We start from the raw sequence: 16,712 nt of genomic DNA, 5'->3' as shown, positions 1-16,712 counted from the left end.
GTCACTCCTGTCAATTCCTGGCAATTTCCCTCCATTTTCTGACCCCTAGAATCTTTAGGTCTTCTTGCACATCATCAATCCACCTTCTTCGTGGTCGTCCTCTACTTCTTGTGCCCTCTGGTTTTGAAAAAGTTAATCTTTTAGTGTACTCGTGATCTGGCATTCTAGCAATGTGTCCAGCCCATCTAAGTCTCTACACTTTAACGAATTTCACAATATCTGGATCGGTGTATAACAGATACAGTTCAAAGTTGTATCTTCGACGCCATAGCCCATTTTCATTTACGGCCCCAAAAATCTTTCTAACAATTTTTCTCTCAAAAATACCAAGAAGTCTTTCATCATTTTGAGATAAGGTCCACGTTTCAGCCCCATATATCAAAACCGGTCTTATTAAGGTCTTATATACAGGGTGTTTCATTAATAATTGTCCATATAGTAACTGGAGAAACCTTAGCACAACATACAAAGATTTAACCTAAAATACTTTAATAAAATGTGGTTCCTTACTGAGTTACAGGGTGTTTTATCTAAAAATTTAAAAACTATTTTTGCTCAGCATTTTAAAACTATTCGACGTATTCTTTTCATACTTGGTAGGAAGTATAGGTACTGTACAAGCTACTAAATTATGTTAAACAGACGTTTCTGGCTATTACCAGAGGCGTACAACGGGGGAAAGTGAATGGTTGACTCTTTCCAAATTCTACGCCACTGGCGAAATTGCTATTTTATTTCTATTTTTGGATTCTCCAATACTTTCTATGAAAATAATATACTCGTCATTCGTAACGATAAAGTCATTAGTTTTCGAGATCTTTGAAGTTAAAAATGAAACGACACGGTTATTTTGATTAATGTATTGTGTCCCTTCATTTTTAATTTCAAATATCTCGAAAACTAATCATTTTATCGTTACGAATGAAGAGTATATTATTTACATAAAAAGTATTGCAAAATCAAAAAATTACACTAAAATAGCAATTTCGTCAGTGGCGTAGAATTTGGGAAGGGTCAACCAGCCCCTATCCCCTGTCTTACGGCTCTAATAGTAGCTAGAAACGTTTATTTATCTTAATTTAGTAGGGTGGACAGTACCTACACTTTCTGCCAAGTATGATAAGGATACGCCACATAGTTTTAAAGTACTGGACACAAATAATTTTTAAATTTTAATGATATGAATCATATTAGCATAAATTAATAAAAATAACTGTGCCGTTTCATATTTAACTTCAAATATCTCAAAAACTAAGGACTTTATCGTTACCAATGAAGAGTATATTATTTACCTAGAAAGTATTGGAGAATCTAAAAATGGCACTAAAATAGTAATTTCTCCAGTGGCGTAGAATTTGAACGGGTCAACCATTCACCATCCCCTGTCGTACGCCTCTGGTAGTAGCTAGAAACGTTTGTTTATTATAATTTAGTAGGGTGTCTAGTAGTCGCACTTTCTGCCAAGTATAAAAAGGATACGTCGAATAGTTTTAAAATGCTAAGCAAAACTAGTTTTTAAATTTTTAGATAAAACACCCTGTAACTCAGTAAGGAACAACATTTTATTTAAGTGTTTTAGGTTAAATCTTCGTATTTTGTGCTAAGGTTTCTCCAGTTAATATATGGACAATTATTAATGAAACACCCTGTATATTGAGCTTTACTGGACGTTTTATATTTTTATTTTTTAAATGTTTCCGGAGACTGTGAACAGTTCTGTTTGCTATTATGCGTCTTTTTATTTCGTCACTTGTCGTTTTCATTGAGTTTACTAGCGATCCAAGATATGTGAATTCCTTGACTTGTTCAAGGTATGGTTGTTAATTTGAATTCTCTGTTCGATATTTCGAGAGTTTTTAGAAACCAACATATATTTGGTTTTTTCCTCGTTTACCACAAGTCCTAATTCACTTGCCGCGTCCGCAAGCCTTGTAAAACACTGCACCATGTCTCTCATACTTCTGCCCACTATAACTATATCGTCAGCGAATGCGAGAATTTGCGTCGATCTATTAAAAATAGTTCCATTCATTCTAATATTTAATTTTCTGACTGTTTTTTCCAAGGCAATATTAAAGGGGAGACACGCCAGCGCGTTCCCTTGTCTTCGACCATTATTAATGTCAAAGAGCGTCGAGTTTTCTCCTTGAATTCTAACGCACGAGCTTATATTTTGCATTGTTAGTTGGGTCAACTTAACCAACTTAGATGGGATCCCAAAGTCTATCATTGCATTATATAATGCAGTTCTTTTAACACTGTCATAGACTGCTTTGAAGTCGATGAAGAGATGGTGGGTATCTATGTTATATTCTAGTGACTTTTCTAGAATCTGCCTATGTGTTTGCATTTGATGTATAGTTGACTTTCCAGCAGTGAATCCCTATTGATATTGACCAACAATATCCTTTGTAAAATGTTTAAGTCTTTCAAACAATACATTGCCGAAGATTTTATACGCAGATACTAGCAGAGTAATGCCTCTATAGTTCTTACAATCCAGTTGATCACCTTTTTTTATGCAAAGGACATATTATTCCCTTTAGCCACTCTTCTGGTACCAGTTCATTCTGCCATATAAGTACTATTAATTTATGTATTGCTGCAAATAGTTGATCACCACCTTTTTTATACAATTCAGAACAGATTTATTTTTGTCTTTGAGTTTTAGGATGGCATTTGACACTTCTTCTCTTGTTGGGTCTTCACTGTGTAGTTGATGATGTAGATTTTGTTGATTTTGTATGTTGTAACCTTCTTCAATATCGTTTATATTTAGATGTTCGCTGAAATGTTGTGCCCATCTGTTATGAACTGAGTTTTTGTCATGTAGAATTTCACCATTAGTGTCTCTACAAATTATTAATCGTGGTTTAAATTCTCGACGGCTATTATTTAAGAATTTGTAGTATTTTCTCGTTTCATTTGTATCAAATAAACTTTGTATCTCATTGAGAGTGTTCCGTTCGTATTCCCTCTTCTTACGTCGATGGATACGTTTTTCCTCACTTGTAAGACGTCTATATTCTTCTTTTTTCCTTCGTGTACAAACTGCGTCGATGGTTTTTTGATATGCTACGTTCTTTCTATTGGTGGCCATTTCGCACTCATGATCAAACCAATAATTTCGTTTTTCTGACCTGGTTTTGCCCAATGTTTCAACCGATTTCTGTAACACAATATCTCGAATATTTGTCCATAGTTGGTTAATGTCTTCTTGTTCTAAGTTTTCTGTCCTTACAGAATTCGCTGTCTGTATACGTTTGCTATGTCAGGATCTTTTAGTTTATTAATGTCGATTTTTTCTCTCTTTTTTCCCGATCTCCTTTTTTAAATTGGATATTCTCTCTTTAAATCGTGCTTTAACCAAATAGTGATCACTATCTATGTTTGCTCCCCTAAAAGAGCTAACATCTAATAAGTTAAAGCAGTGTCTTGCATCGATGATTATAATATGATCTATTTGCTTAATCGTTTCATTATCAGGAGATTTCCAAGTTCCCCTATGTATATCTTTATGGGGAAATCGTGTCCCAGCTATTACCATATTCTTAGACATCGCAGTTTATGAATCTGAGACCATTATCATTAGAGCCTACGTGTAGGCTCTTTTTTCCGATGGTGGGGGAAAATATATTCTCTCTTCCGAGTTTGACATTAGAGTCTCCTACTGTTATTTTGATGTCATTTTTTGGGCATTTATCGTACTCCCGGTCTAGTGCCTCATAGAACATGTCTTTTTCATCATCTTCTTTTTCTTCCGTTAGAGCATGGATGCTAATAATGCTAATATTAGCGAACTTCCCTTTAAGTCTTATTCGACATATTCTATGATCAATAGCTTTGAAATCAATTACACTATGTTTGACCTTGCTGCTTACAATAAATCCGGTACCAAATTCGTGTCGGGTAGGATGTCTACTGTAGTAAATATCGCAGTTATTTTTTTCCAGGATGCCTGAGCTAGTCCACCTCATTTTCTGTAAAGCAATGATATCTGCTTTTGCTTTATTCATTTCTTGTATGAGCAGAGCCGTGGCTCTAGGCTGATAAAGGCTTCTTACGTTCCACGTGCAAATTTTTAAATGGTTATCCTTATTTCGTTTGCGAGTTCGTCGTAGGTTAGACAGTCCGGTTTCTTTCTTTGTAGCTCTCATAACAAAAGGTTTTTGACAGGGTTGGGTAGTTAACCCAACGCCTAACCCCCTTTTCGGAGGGCCATTTCACCCGCTCTCGTTAGAAGAAGCTAATTGGAGTAAACTGGAATCGATTCCATGTTTTCGCATTCTACCGTTTATCCCACGTTAAATAAGAACACTTATATGAATTTAAATAAAAAGACTTAATTCATATTATTTATTTACAGCACTAACTTACAAGAACAATAAACTACTACATTATCTAATTTATATTGTACTTTACAAAATTTATCTATTCAAAAATACCGCCAAAACGTACGCTCGAATACAGGACCCCATCACGGCTTTATCCGACTCCCCAACTCATTCACAATCGTTGCCTTAAATACTATTTACCGTTTTTCTAGAACAAAATGAATGATCGAGTCGTTTAACTTTTAACAGATTCTAGACTGAAAAGAATATTTACATAATACATATAACAATTTCTTTTTAACAAGTTTTACCCATTTGTTTACCAATAAAATTTTATTGAAACTGAATGTTTAAAACTTTAAACACGTTTTTTCTCAAAACAATGCGGTGGACATTGTAACTCAAAAACTACTGGACCTATCCACTTAAAATTTTGCATATGTATTGTTATGATCTGCTTCTTATTAATTTTATATTAATTATTATTTATTTGATTAATTATTTAATTGTCGCAAATCATACATAAAAATTGAATAAAAAATCTCAGGGTGCCTTTTTTATACTATTAAAAAAAAATCCAAATTATCTCACGTTATACTTATCTTCTCTCGTGGGTTCAGTATCTCTTAGTTGATCCTAATCGGGAGAAAATAGGGAAAAGAAATAAAGCAAAATATTAAAATAAAAATACAGAATTGTCTTTTATTTATCAAAATCAATACTCTGAAATCTATCGAATCTAAAAACCTGTGGACACAGATGTCCGAATGAAATTTTTACCACTTAAATTTATTATAGTTAAAAAAAAACAATTTATCGGTTTGTTCCCGATGACTTTGGTAAAACAAACTAAACAAAACAAATTTATTGTTTTTTTTAACTATAATAAATTTAAGTGATAAAAATTTCATTCGGACATCTGTGTCCACAGGTTTTTAGATTCGATAGATTTCAGAGTATTGATTTTGATAAATAAAAGACAATTCTGTATTTTTATTTTAATATTTTGCTTTATTTCTTTTCCCTATTTTCTCCCGATTAGGATCAACTAAGAGATACTGAACCCACGAGAGAAGATAAGTATAACGTGAGATAATTTGGATTTTTTTTTAATAGTATAAAAAAGGCACCCTGAGATTTTTTATTCAATTTTTATGTATGATTTGCGACAATTAAATAATTAATCAAATAAATAATAATTAATATAAAATTAATAAGAAGCAGATCATAACAGTATATGTATTTTCTTTTGACATTTCGTGAGGTAACGCTGTCGAGATATTTTTTGTTTAACAACAATAAATATGTTGAATTTCTCCCTTTTTGCAAATAAATTGTTTTGACTTGAGTGATATTGTCGTTAAAATTAAAAAAAAAACTCTACAGCGTCGAGTTCTTTTCAAGCTAATACAATATTTTTAAATTTTTTGTTTCACATCCTATGATGAGTTCTGATCACCGTTGGCTTATTTTTCAATATTTTTCCTTGACTTTTTTTTACTATTCTTTGAATTGTACTGAATATGCTTATTTAATTTAAAAATAAAATAATTCTACCATACTTTCAAAAACATTCACAAAAATGTGCTTGAAATGTTGATTTCAAACCGTAAGCCAGTTAAATTAAAGTTAAAATTAATTAAAAAATATATTACTTTTGTTTTCAGCTTTAAAATCTCCCACCATTCCAATACCTCAAAGTCAGCACAATCATGTCAACAATATAACTTGTGAAGTAGGTAGTAAGAAAAGCGAAAATGAATTCACCGAGCAGTCGGTAACACCCAATTCCCAGAAATTCGAATCTCAAAAAACTAAAAGTAGTACGAAAATATCGGATATGAGTGCAGATAGTTTGGTATGGCTTTCTCATCGATTGGGACCACTGCTAACAGCGAAGTACCTATCTAGAAATTTGTTGAAGATGCTGGCACTTTGCTATATTGGTAAAGACAACATATCCCCTTTTGTACCTGAAAATGTTTGTAGTTTTAAGGATATCTCTATAACTTCTCATTATGTTAAGGGTGATCAGCCGACTGTCAAAGTCCTCGAATGTTTAACCAATATTTCAGGTAAGAGTTTTCATATGTTTTTTGATTTGTAGTAAGTAATTTAAAATGTTTATCACATCGACTTTAAAGATTTTTTGAAAATGAGAAATTAAAGAAGCAGCCCTCATCCTACTAAATGAAGAAAAGGTGTATCAAACCCATCAGCAGAATGCAGCAGACTTTGTTTGTCAATTCTTGAAGAAGAATTGAACAACAAGAATATACCAACAATAGCGGATGAGAAAATGTGAAACGCACGTCTTCAATCATACACAATACATATGCAACACAAAATACACAATACAATACGAACATGCTCCTACCAAGAACCTCATAAAGCACATAGAAATAATGCAGAAAGATACAGAATAATCAGAATTTGATGTACCATAGAGCATAAAACATACACCCTCAGATATTTTCAGCCAAATCATGGCTGTTGCCTACAACACCATAGCCAAGTATATTCACCTCAATTTTGACACCACATAACCTCCTCAACAACTTACGGCCGGTTTCACAAAGTAAAGTTAACTTGTGGTTAAGAGATAACCTCAAAATTACCCCAAAATATGCGTTTCAGTTTCATAATTGTTACCCTCCTGGGTATACCCATAAGGGTAACCCACTCCAACCTCTGGTTAAAAATTCTGTGAGTTAACCATACTTCGCCGTTGACCTGAAACTAAAACGCATATTTTGGGGTAACCTCTGGTTATCTCTTAACCACAAGTTAACTTTACTTTGTGAAACCGGCCGTTAGCGATTATACACTCTTTTAGCACAATTTCTTTAATAATAATCTTTTTGAAAACTATTTCCGAAGTGGAAATCGAAACGTCAAACTTTTTAGGTAAAAATGGTTATTGTCATTACATGCAACTGTGGATAAATCCATATAAACACCATATTTACTTAACTTAGGCATGCCACAAGAGAGACAGAGAACGTTTGGCCAACATTAAAAGTAGCAAACAGCATATTTGGGACTGATGCTTAAAAATGATAAGTGGGAGTTGTTGCAGGTGATTATATGAAGGATAACATCGAAGGAAAAGGGGTCCTGGTAGCATAGACATAATAAGGATAGACAAGGCATACTGAGCAAAATAGCGTAAAACGCGGGCAGTCGATCGGTGGTCTATATATCTCGTTTAACTTAAAATATAGAGTAATAGGCCAATCAAGTTAGGTTTTTACTAGACATAACGGAAAATACGAGGTTTGACAGTTGAAATGTGTAGTATGAGATATTACAAAAAGACTACCATCTTTGGATTCATCAATTTTTTAGTGGAACATTTTTTAAATAAACAATCAAAACGTCAAACTTAGTTTTTTACTCATAACTTAAAAACTTGTTTATTTAGAAATTTGACGTCCACAGGTAACTTTCTCAGAAAAAAAGATACATCGAATGAGATACGCTAAATAAAAATCAGTTAATAAACAAAAAAGTTATTGTAAAACGGATGACAAAATCATTGTTTTTGAATATAGTTAATAACAATTTTATTGTTTGTTAAAATACGTTTTAATATACCCAAAATTGAGGGCACTATGGTGTTTGAATGGTTTGCAAAAAATGGTCCAGATCTGTTAAATAGTTTTCGTAAAATTGAATTTGTTTATAAAATTTTTTGAAAAACGAGTTAATTTCTGAGGCTGGTCCAGTTAATATGGCTGAATGTATCTCAATAATCCGGGGCTCATTTCCTTCGTTAAGATGTATACTAACAGCTTATGAAAAAAAAAAGTAAAAAAAAATACATATACGTACACAAAATTATTTGTTAATAAATAGCAGTTTTTAAGCTTATAAACAATTACAATAATTTCGTAGAAATTAGATCAAATTAAATGGCAATAAAAAATACGGAAAGCTGGTTAAAATACACAACTTTCAAAAAAAAATTTTAGGTCCTACGACCCTTGGGGTCTGAGATAGCCCCTTTTTTTGAAAAAATCACCGTTACGTTAATTAACAACACTAAGAGCTGAAATTAACCAATCTTTTATAAGAAAAGTCAAAGTTTTTAACAAAGTTTTTAGTAAGAAAAAATGTTAAAAATTGTTTAAATAGGAGTGTTATAAACACAGAGTATTTTGCGTTCCGACTAAAGTAAAAAATAGCGGGCCTAGTCGACTGACTGAATAGTGGGCGCGCTTGGCGACCGGCATGCGGCAGCAACTATTAAAATTACGTTATCCCGACCACAAAAATCCACTTTAAGGTGAATAACAAATTTTCGTCATTTTTTATGTTTTCGAGGTCTCTGAATCCGAATATGGAGTTTATTTTTTTCTAGAATTAGTGGAACATGTTCAAAAATCAAATTTTATGCAAAAATGCGAAAAATCAATTTTGATGATTTTTCAATTTTAACTCACTGTATTTTTGGTCGCTATAAATATATCCTTTTGAAAATTATACTGTGTTATTTTTGAAGCATTTAGATAACAATGAGATTTGTCCAAAATGACTCAACGCGTTAAAAGAGAAGTTGTTAATTGTTAAACATTTTGTCGTCAGATTTCGTTAGTTTCATGTTTACTTAAAAAAGTTGAGTGACAAACTTTTTAGTTTATAATTTTAATTAACACAGAAATAAAATATAATTTATGAAGAAGTTTTCCAAAAAAATTTAATTTAAAATATGCAATAGGAAAAATGTTATGTGACTTTATAGACGAGCGGCACACCCCAAAAAAAGCTTATTTCTCGAGATACTGATATTAATTTTGGTCATACTTTATATTTTTGATGGTGCTCAAAACTAAAATTAGGGTTGTTTTGAATTTTACGTGGGGGAACATTATCAAAATCGCAACTGTACCCTAAAAATAAAAAAAAAATCACGTTTTTTTGAGTTTAATTTGCTACATCTCTGTTCCATTGTAATATTTTTTTCTGATATTTTTATAGTATATATTTCTCACCTTTCTGAAGACAATGGGACCTGCTTCAATATTTCTGTCTTGCCATAAAGAAAGTTATAAATTGTTTGACGTAAAAGGTGCAGATTCTTGAATTGCAAAGTTTAATCGCAAAAGTTGAGTAACAAAATTTGAAATTTAGCTGTTTAATTAATTTTAAGTTAAAATCTAGAGTACAGAGAACAAAATGGTTTATAGAAAAAAAGTGGTGTAACTTTTAATTTTAAGAAAAACGTGATTTCATCTTTTTTTATTTTTAGGGTAAAATTGCGATTTTGACAATGTTTCCCCATCTAAAATTCAAAATAAAACTCATTTTCGTTTTCAGCACCATAAAAAGTATAAAGTAAGACCAAAATTAGCCATTCACCACACCGTGGTTGATATCTCGAGAAATGAGCGTTTTTTTGGGGGGGAGTACCACGTACCACTCGTCTATATGGTCGCGTAACTTTTTTTCTGTTGCATATTTTGACTTTGTGGCCTTTTTATTGTTATTTTTTAAATTTATTTATTTAAAATATAATTTTACTAAATAAATGTGCAACATAATAATATTCATAAAATTCAAGTTTCTACCAAAATATATAAATATAATATTAAGCTTCAAATCCGGTATACTGTCAATGTTAAAAATGGGCTGCAACGGTCTAGCGCTAGCGAATGCTAGTCCGCGAATTTATTCTCATTCGGCTGCGCCCATCATTTTTTTTTTACTTTAGTCGGAACGCAAAATACTCTTTCTTTAAAACAATACTGTTTCAACAATTTTTAACATTTTCTCTTGCAAAAAACTTTGTTAAAAACTTTGACTTTTCTTATAAAAGATTGGTTAATTTCAGATCTTAGTGTTGTTAATTAACGTAACAGTGATTTTTTCAAAAAAAGGGGCTATCTCAGACCCCATGGGTCATAGGACCTAAAATTTTTTTTTGGAAGTTGTGTATTTTAACCAGCTTTCAGTATTTTTTATTACCATTTAATTTGATCTAATTTCTACGAAATTATTGTAATTGTTTATAAGCTTAAAAACTGCTATTTATTAACAAATAATTTTGTGTACGTACGTGTATTTTTTTTACTTTTTTTTTTCATGGGGTATTAGTATACATCTTAACGAAGGAAATGAGTCCCTGATTATTGAGATACATTCAGCCATATTAACTGGATCAGCCTCAGAACTTAGCTCGTTTTTCAAAAAAATTTATAAACAAATTAAATTTTGCAAAAACTATTTAACAGATCTGGACCATTTTTTGCACACCATTCAAACACCATAATGCCCTCAAGTTTAGGTATATTTAAACATATTTCAATAAACAATAAAATTGTTATTAACAATATTCAAAAACAGTGATTTTGTCGTCCGTTTTGCAATAACTTTTTTGCTTATTAACCGATTTTAATTTGGTGTATCTCATTCGATGTATCTTTTTTTTCTGAAAAAGTTACCTGTGGACGTCAAATTTCTAAATAAACAAGTTTTTAAGTTATGAGCAAAAAACTAAGTTTGACGTTTTGATTGTTTATTTAAAAAATGTTCCACTAAAAAATTGATGAATCCCAAGATGGTAGCCTTTTTGTAATATCTCATACTACACATTTCAACTGTCAAACCTCGTCTTTTCAGTTATGTCGAAAAACGGCTTATTTTTTACTAACTTGATTGGTCTATAAGTATTTCTTGTAAATTGTTATACAGGGTGTCCCAGACTAATTTAGCCAGGCTATATCTCTTAAACAAATATAGATTTTTGAATGGGACAAAACTGATCTATTCCATTTGTAATATACTTTAATATGGCGTAGAAAAAATCATCCCCTAAATATACATCAATTAGTTACAACCCTTAACTTTAATTTTTTTAACAGCACCCTGTATATTTTTTTATAGTTTTGGATGTGGTCTTTTATGGTCTACGCAACATATTTTTTAAAAATAAAATCGGTTGGTAAATAATCAAGAAAATATCAGTTTATTTTTTATTTTTTTGTGTCCCAGACTAATTTATCCAGGCTATATCTCTTAAACAAATAGAGGTTTTGGAATGGGACAAAAACTAATATATTCTATTTGCAATACACTTTAATATGGAGTAGAAAAAATCATCCCCTAAATATTTATCCCTTAGTTACAACTCCTAACTTTAATTTTTTTAAAAGCACCCTGTATATTTTTTTATAGTTTTGGATTTGGTCTTCTATCGTCTATTCAACAGATTTTTTAAAGATAAAATCGGTTTGTAAATAATCAAGAAATTATCAGTTTATTTTTTATTTTTGTTAATTATGGTATAGTTATTAAAAATTAGAGTTAGGGGTTGTAACTAAGGGATGAATATTTAGGAGATGATTTTTTCTACGCTATATTAAAGTGTATTATAAATGGAATATATGATTTTTTGTCCTATTCGAAAATCTCTTTTCTTTTAAGAGATATAGCCTGGATAAACGAGTCTGGGAGACATAACAAAAAAAAAAATAAACTGATATTTTCTTGATTAATTACAAACCGATTTTATTTTTAAAAAATCTGTTGAAGAGACCATAGAAGACCACATCCAAAACTATAAAAAATATACAGGGTGCTATTAAAAAAAAATAAAGTTAAGGGTTGTAACTAAGGGATGAATATTTAGGAGATGATTTTTTCTACGCCATATTAAAGTATATTACAAATGAAATAGATCAGTTTTAGTCCCATTTGAAAATCTCTATTCGTTTAAGAGATATAGCCTGACTAAACTAGTCTGGGACACACCCTGTATATTAAAAAAAAAAGAAAAAAATATATACAAAAAAATTATAAAAAAAAGAAAGAAACAAATATTACATTTTTTTTAAATATACAAAAAAAATAATCGAAAAAAAAATTTAAAAAAACAAAAAATATGTATATCAAAGTTAATTCGGAACTTGGACAGTCCATAGTAAAAAGCTTTCGAATTAAGTAGAGGGCTAAAGAAGAATGTTGCTGTTTTTGCTGTGAAACTCTGAAAACATCATTAAAAAAATACAAATGAAAATATATTATAAACAAGCTGAACATGCGAGCATTTTCATAACGAAAACTTTCTTTATTTACGTATTTTAATTCATAATATGGAATATTGCTATTATGAAAAGTTGTTTAGAATTAATAATTATGTTTTAATGTGCAATTATATCATTCTAATTTAAATGTTATAAACTATAAAGGTACTTTACTCTTGATCGAAATTCATATTTTTTGACATACCTCGTATAAAATTAATAAAATTTTATATATGATGATGGTTGCATCATAAATCTTCGAATATGAAGAGCTTTTTATGAAGAATAACTTTTCTTCGTCAAATTAAAAATAAAAGAGTTATAAATGAAAATGTTGTTGGTATCCATAATTTGAGAAAAATCTTCAAATATTTTTTTCCATCAGAAGGATGTAATTGCACATAATCAGACCATAAACTTTATTCCAAACAATATTATTTCATATAGTCGGTTCGCTAAATTCAGACACAACTGGCTAGTAATTTTAGTCAATAATTTTGCCAATTTGGCAAAAAAAATAATTACTAAATAGTTAATAAGTACTAAATAATTAGTAATTTTGCCAATTTTGACAAAATTTGCAAAAAACAAAAAATTACCTACTAAAATCAGCCAGTTGTGTCGAGTTTAGCGAACCGACTATAATAACAATTTTCGTTTCATAACAAATGGAACAGTCCATTTATCATTAAAGGGGAGGCCGTATACTCGTATAAACCTTTGTAAAGCTGTTAATAAAAATAAATGTGTATGTATACACCGTTCTTAGGCGTCAACGCCCTTCGGTAGGGATCTATGGAGGAGTATCACCAAGCCGGAAGCCCTTATCCCTTCCCGTACCGCTCCTCCATAGGCCGATCAGACGCCAGTTTATTCCAGACCAAGCCGTAGACTCTATTGAGTTTTATACTACGGCGTTGGCCTTTTATAAATTTCATGACCTAGCTGAGGCTCGAACCAGCGACCGCAAATCGCAAATCCACTAAACTTGTCGATCGACTGAGCCCCAGCTAACTGGACCGTCAATAAAAAAAAAAAAAAAATTATTGCTTTTAAAATATACTCAAATTGTATTTTTGAACATCTCATTTATTTTATATAAAAATTAAATTCCCTATCAAATGTCATTGATATTTTATTAATATGTACTTAATTTAAAATTTAGTTTGACATTCACGAAGTGTCAAACTCAAATGTAAATAACCTGTGCTTTGCTTAACAAATCAGGATTAAAAAACTAGCCTACTTATTAGCATCGATTTCAGCTGACGTTTAGTGTGTCGGCAGAAAATAAATGGATGGTGACTTCACATTTTAGACTTTGAGGTCGATTATCTCGAAAACGGTTAGAGATATCGAAATGCCGTTTTTAGATTTGGATTCAGAAGAAAAAACTACATAGGAATATATCGTTAAATCTGATCTGAGTATTGCAGGAGCGGCAACGCAATAACACACAGACTTTGCAAATTTATAAACGAAAAGTTTTCGTTGAAATATACAAAAAGAATTATTTATTAGTAGAATTGTTTATTAGAGATTAAAATTAGTATTATTTTTAGGATAAGATACGAAATAATGTCTAGTAAAATTGGCGAATGGATTTAGTGTCCGCAGTCATATAAACTCAAACAAACAACAACTAAGCGATCCCGCGAATGTGACAGACAAAGATGGCTAGACCACTCAAAGTGAATATTGACCAATGACGTCCTCGATATCGGCGTTACACCTCGATGCACAGAGCGGCACATACCTTACCTAGTCTATTTTTATTATGTCTATGCCTGGTAGACGACAAATATCCTGGCTGAAATACATTCGCGACTAGACCGGGTTAAACACACAGGCGGTTTTAAGAAAAACAGTAGAGGCGAATTTGCAATGGTTATAGCCAACCTTCATTAGTGAAGTCGGCACTAGAAGAAGAAGAGTCACAAGAAAAGAGTTTCAGAATACATTTTCTTGTCACTCTATAGATTCTTCTCTTGTATTTTATTTTGTGCAAGCATCGATAAACTTCTTTAGGCATAAAACTTAACAGTCCAAGTGCGAAGCATAATTTGAATGGCCTAATCATAGACATATAATATCTAGACTGTGCGCTGCTATCTTAAAATGGGTGACGATTGCGACAGAGAACAATGAGCCTATTAGGTGGGAAATCTCTTTCTAATCAGATGAGTTTATCCAAACCCCGTCGATTAGAAAGAGACTTCCCACCCAATAGGCTTATTTATCTATGTCGAAATCGTCAGCCATTTTAAGATAGCAGCGCGCAGTCTAAATATTAGATATGCCTATGGGCCTAATTTACCTTACTATAACCTAACCTAACCATAATTTTCTACAAAAAATACTAATAGGAGTATTATAATAATTTTAATGTTTTTAGGACTCTATGGAGAACAAATAATAATATTTCAATACATTCCATATATGACTGAGTTAGTTCTATTATGTAAAAAACGAATTACTGTTAATTTGGAAGGAGGATTAATATCATGTGTGACTTTGCTAAAAAACATCATTCCTTATATCACTGACAGTATGTTGATGAATCAACTGCAAGTAAGTATAATATGTTACGATTCTGCAGTTCATCAAAGGTACCCTAGCTGACAGGATGTTTCGTGACGCTGTAGAATGATTCTGGGCCTTTGAAGATTCCTCTAGTCCCCTACTTTATCAACAAGTCTGCTAGTTCGTTTCTTCGGATTCTCGTCTGTAATAGCAACCCTCTCACTTTCTGGGCAGTTATTTAAGTTGTTGATGTTTTCGGATATATCACAATTTATCTCAAAGATGAGTTTAAGGTTTCGACGGGGTGTTAGCTAATCCAATTGTCTAATACTCACTTTAAACAGTCTATGGATACGTTCGGACGACCTCAGCGGCTGACTTTAAGCAGCGGTTGACTGTAAGCTTTTCTAGTGGTTGTATCCAGCGACAATAGGGAACGCTTAGTAAATCTCACAGCGGCTGACTTCCAGTTGTCCAGCCGCTGAGGTCTCCGAATGTACCCATTATCTGACAACTGATGCCCTATCAGTGTCAGAACGAGCAACATAGAACGAGTGGAACATAAATGCTCGTATTTATAGCGCGCGGTTGTGTATACTCCAAATGGAAACCATTTTGAACACAATTGAGTTAATCCGATGTTGAGACTTAGCTATCTACTACATAAGTGCCAAGATTGCTATATGATACTCCTATTGACCCACCTTGACTTTCCAGTACACGAACATACGGAAATACAATCCTTATGGGAGTTTTTAGCGCGGCGATGCAGATTTTCTTCAAAAGAATTTTCAATCGAACATTACCAGGGTCCTAAAAGTGTTAAATTTAAACTAACCCGTTACAGTCAATGGTATTGTAGTAAAACAATATGTTCCATTGTTTTTGTGAATCATTTTCGAAAAGTAATCAGATATTTTATAATCGATATGCGTAAGTAATAACTTTTTTTGGTAAAAAATGTTAGAATATCCAACATTAAAAGTGGATCGTGTTCTATGGTTGTTAATTTATGTATTGCCAGTATAGATAGTTCTGAACTAGTACTTATGTATTGTCAGTCAAGTTGAAGTAAAGTTTTATATTGCCCTACAGTTGAAAATAAATAAAATATTGATGGCCAGTTAACCTAAATTAAATTATAACAAAGACTATCAAATAAGCTTATAATTATTACTGATAACAGTGATAACATTGTATTGAGTAACTTATTGCTTATTTGGAAAATTTGGATCGTAATTGCAGTTTATTTTTATTCTTAACAACTTATTTGCTGTCTAAATGGGCGCAGTTCCCAAAGGCCATAAAAGAAGAAAAAAATAACGACTGATTTCCAACCTGAAATTATTGTCATCTTAATGTGTTTACAGCCTCGTTAAAATTTAGTATAAATTCTAAACTTGGAATTAATTTTAGTTAGTTCATTTTTAGTTAGTTCATTTGATTCGTTGAAGTTCATTAATTGTTAGTTAGTTAGTTCAGTTAGTTCATTTGATTCGTTGAAGTTCATATCGACTATAGTTATTATTGTGTTTTTTTGTGTTATAACGTTTTAATTTATTAATGGAGAACAGTACTCTGAAACATCCCCAGGGAAAGGCATTGTCATTAGGGGAGAAACAAATCTAAATCAACATGGTGAATTATCGAGTAAATCAAGGATATGATTCACTTTCAAAAATAATGCAAACAGTAGCAGTAGAAACCGGGATTTTCGAAAAAACAATTTACTCTATAAGAAAAGAAAATTCCTCGGCACTTGGATTACAACCAGCAAAGAGAGGATCCAAGAACAAGCTAACTTCATTATCGCGTGATAAAACTTACGATG

General features: G+C 31.7%; 1 protein-coding gene across 1 annotated transcript in view; it reads left to right on the top strand.

The window, feature by feature from the left end:
• LOC114332615 (WD repeat-containing protein 81) overlaps nucleotides 1-16,712 on the top strand; it is a 133,038-nt gene that overhangs the window by 62,138 nt on the left and 54,188 nt on the right. Inside the window, exons 6-7 of the mRNA XM_050646826.1 lie at nucleotides 6,002-6,409; nucleotides 14,754-14,929. Coding sequence (XP_050502783.1) covers nucleotides 6,002-6,409; nucleotides 14,754-14,929 — 584 coding nt within the window. The remainder of the gene's footprint in view (nucleotides 1-6,001; nucleotides 6,410-14,753; nucleotides 14,930-16,712) is intronic.

Source organism: Diabrotica virgifera, chromosome 3 (assembly GCF_917563875.1).
Source record: "Diabrotica virgifera virgifera chromosome 3, PGI_DIABVI_V3a".
Classification (NCBI taxonomy): domain Eukaryota; kingdom Metazoa; phylum Arthropoda; class Insecta; order Coleoptera; family Chrysomelidae; genus Diabrotica; species Diabrotica virgifera.
The sequence above is the reverse complement of the archived record's forward strand: the minus strand, read 5'-3'. Positions and strand labels throughout refer to the sequence as shown.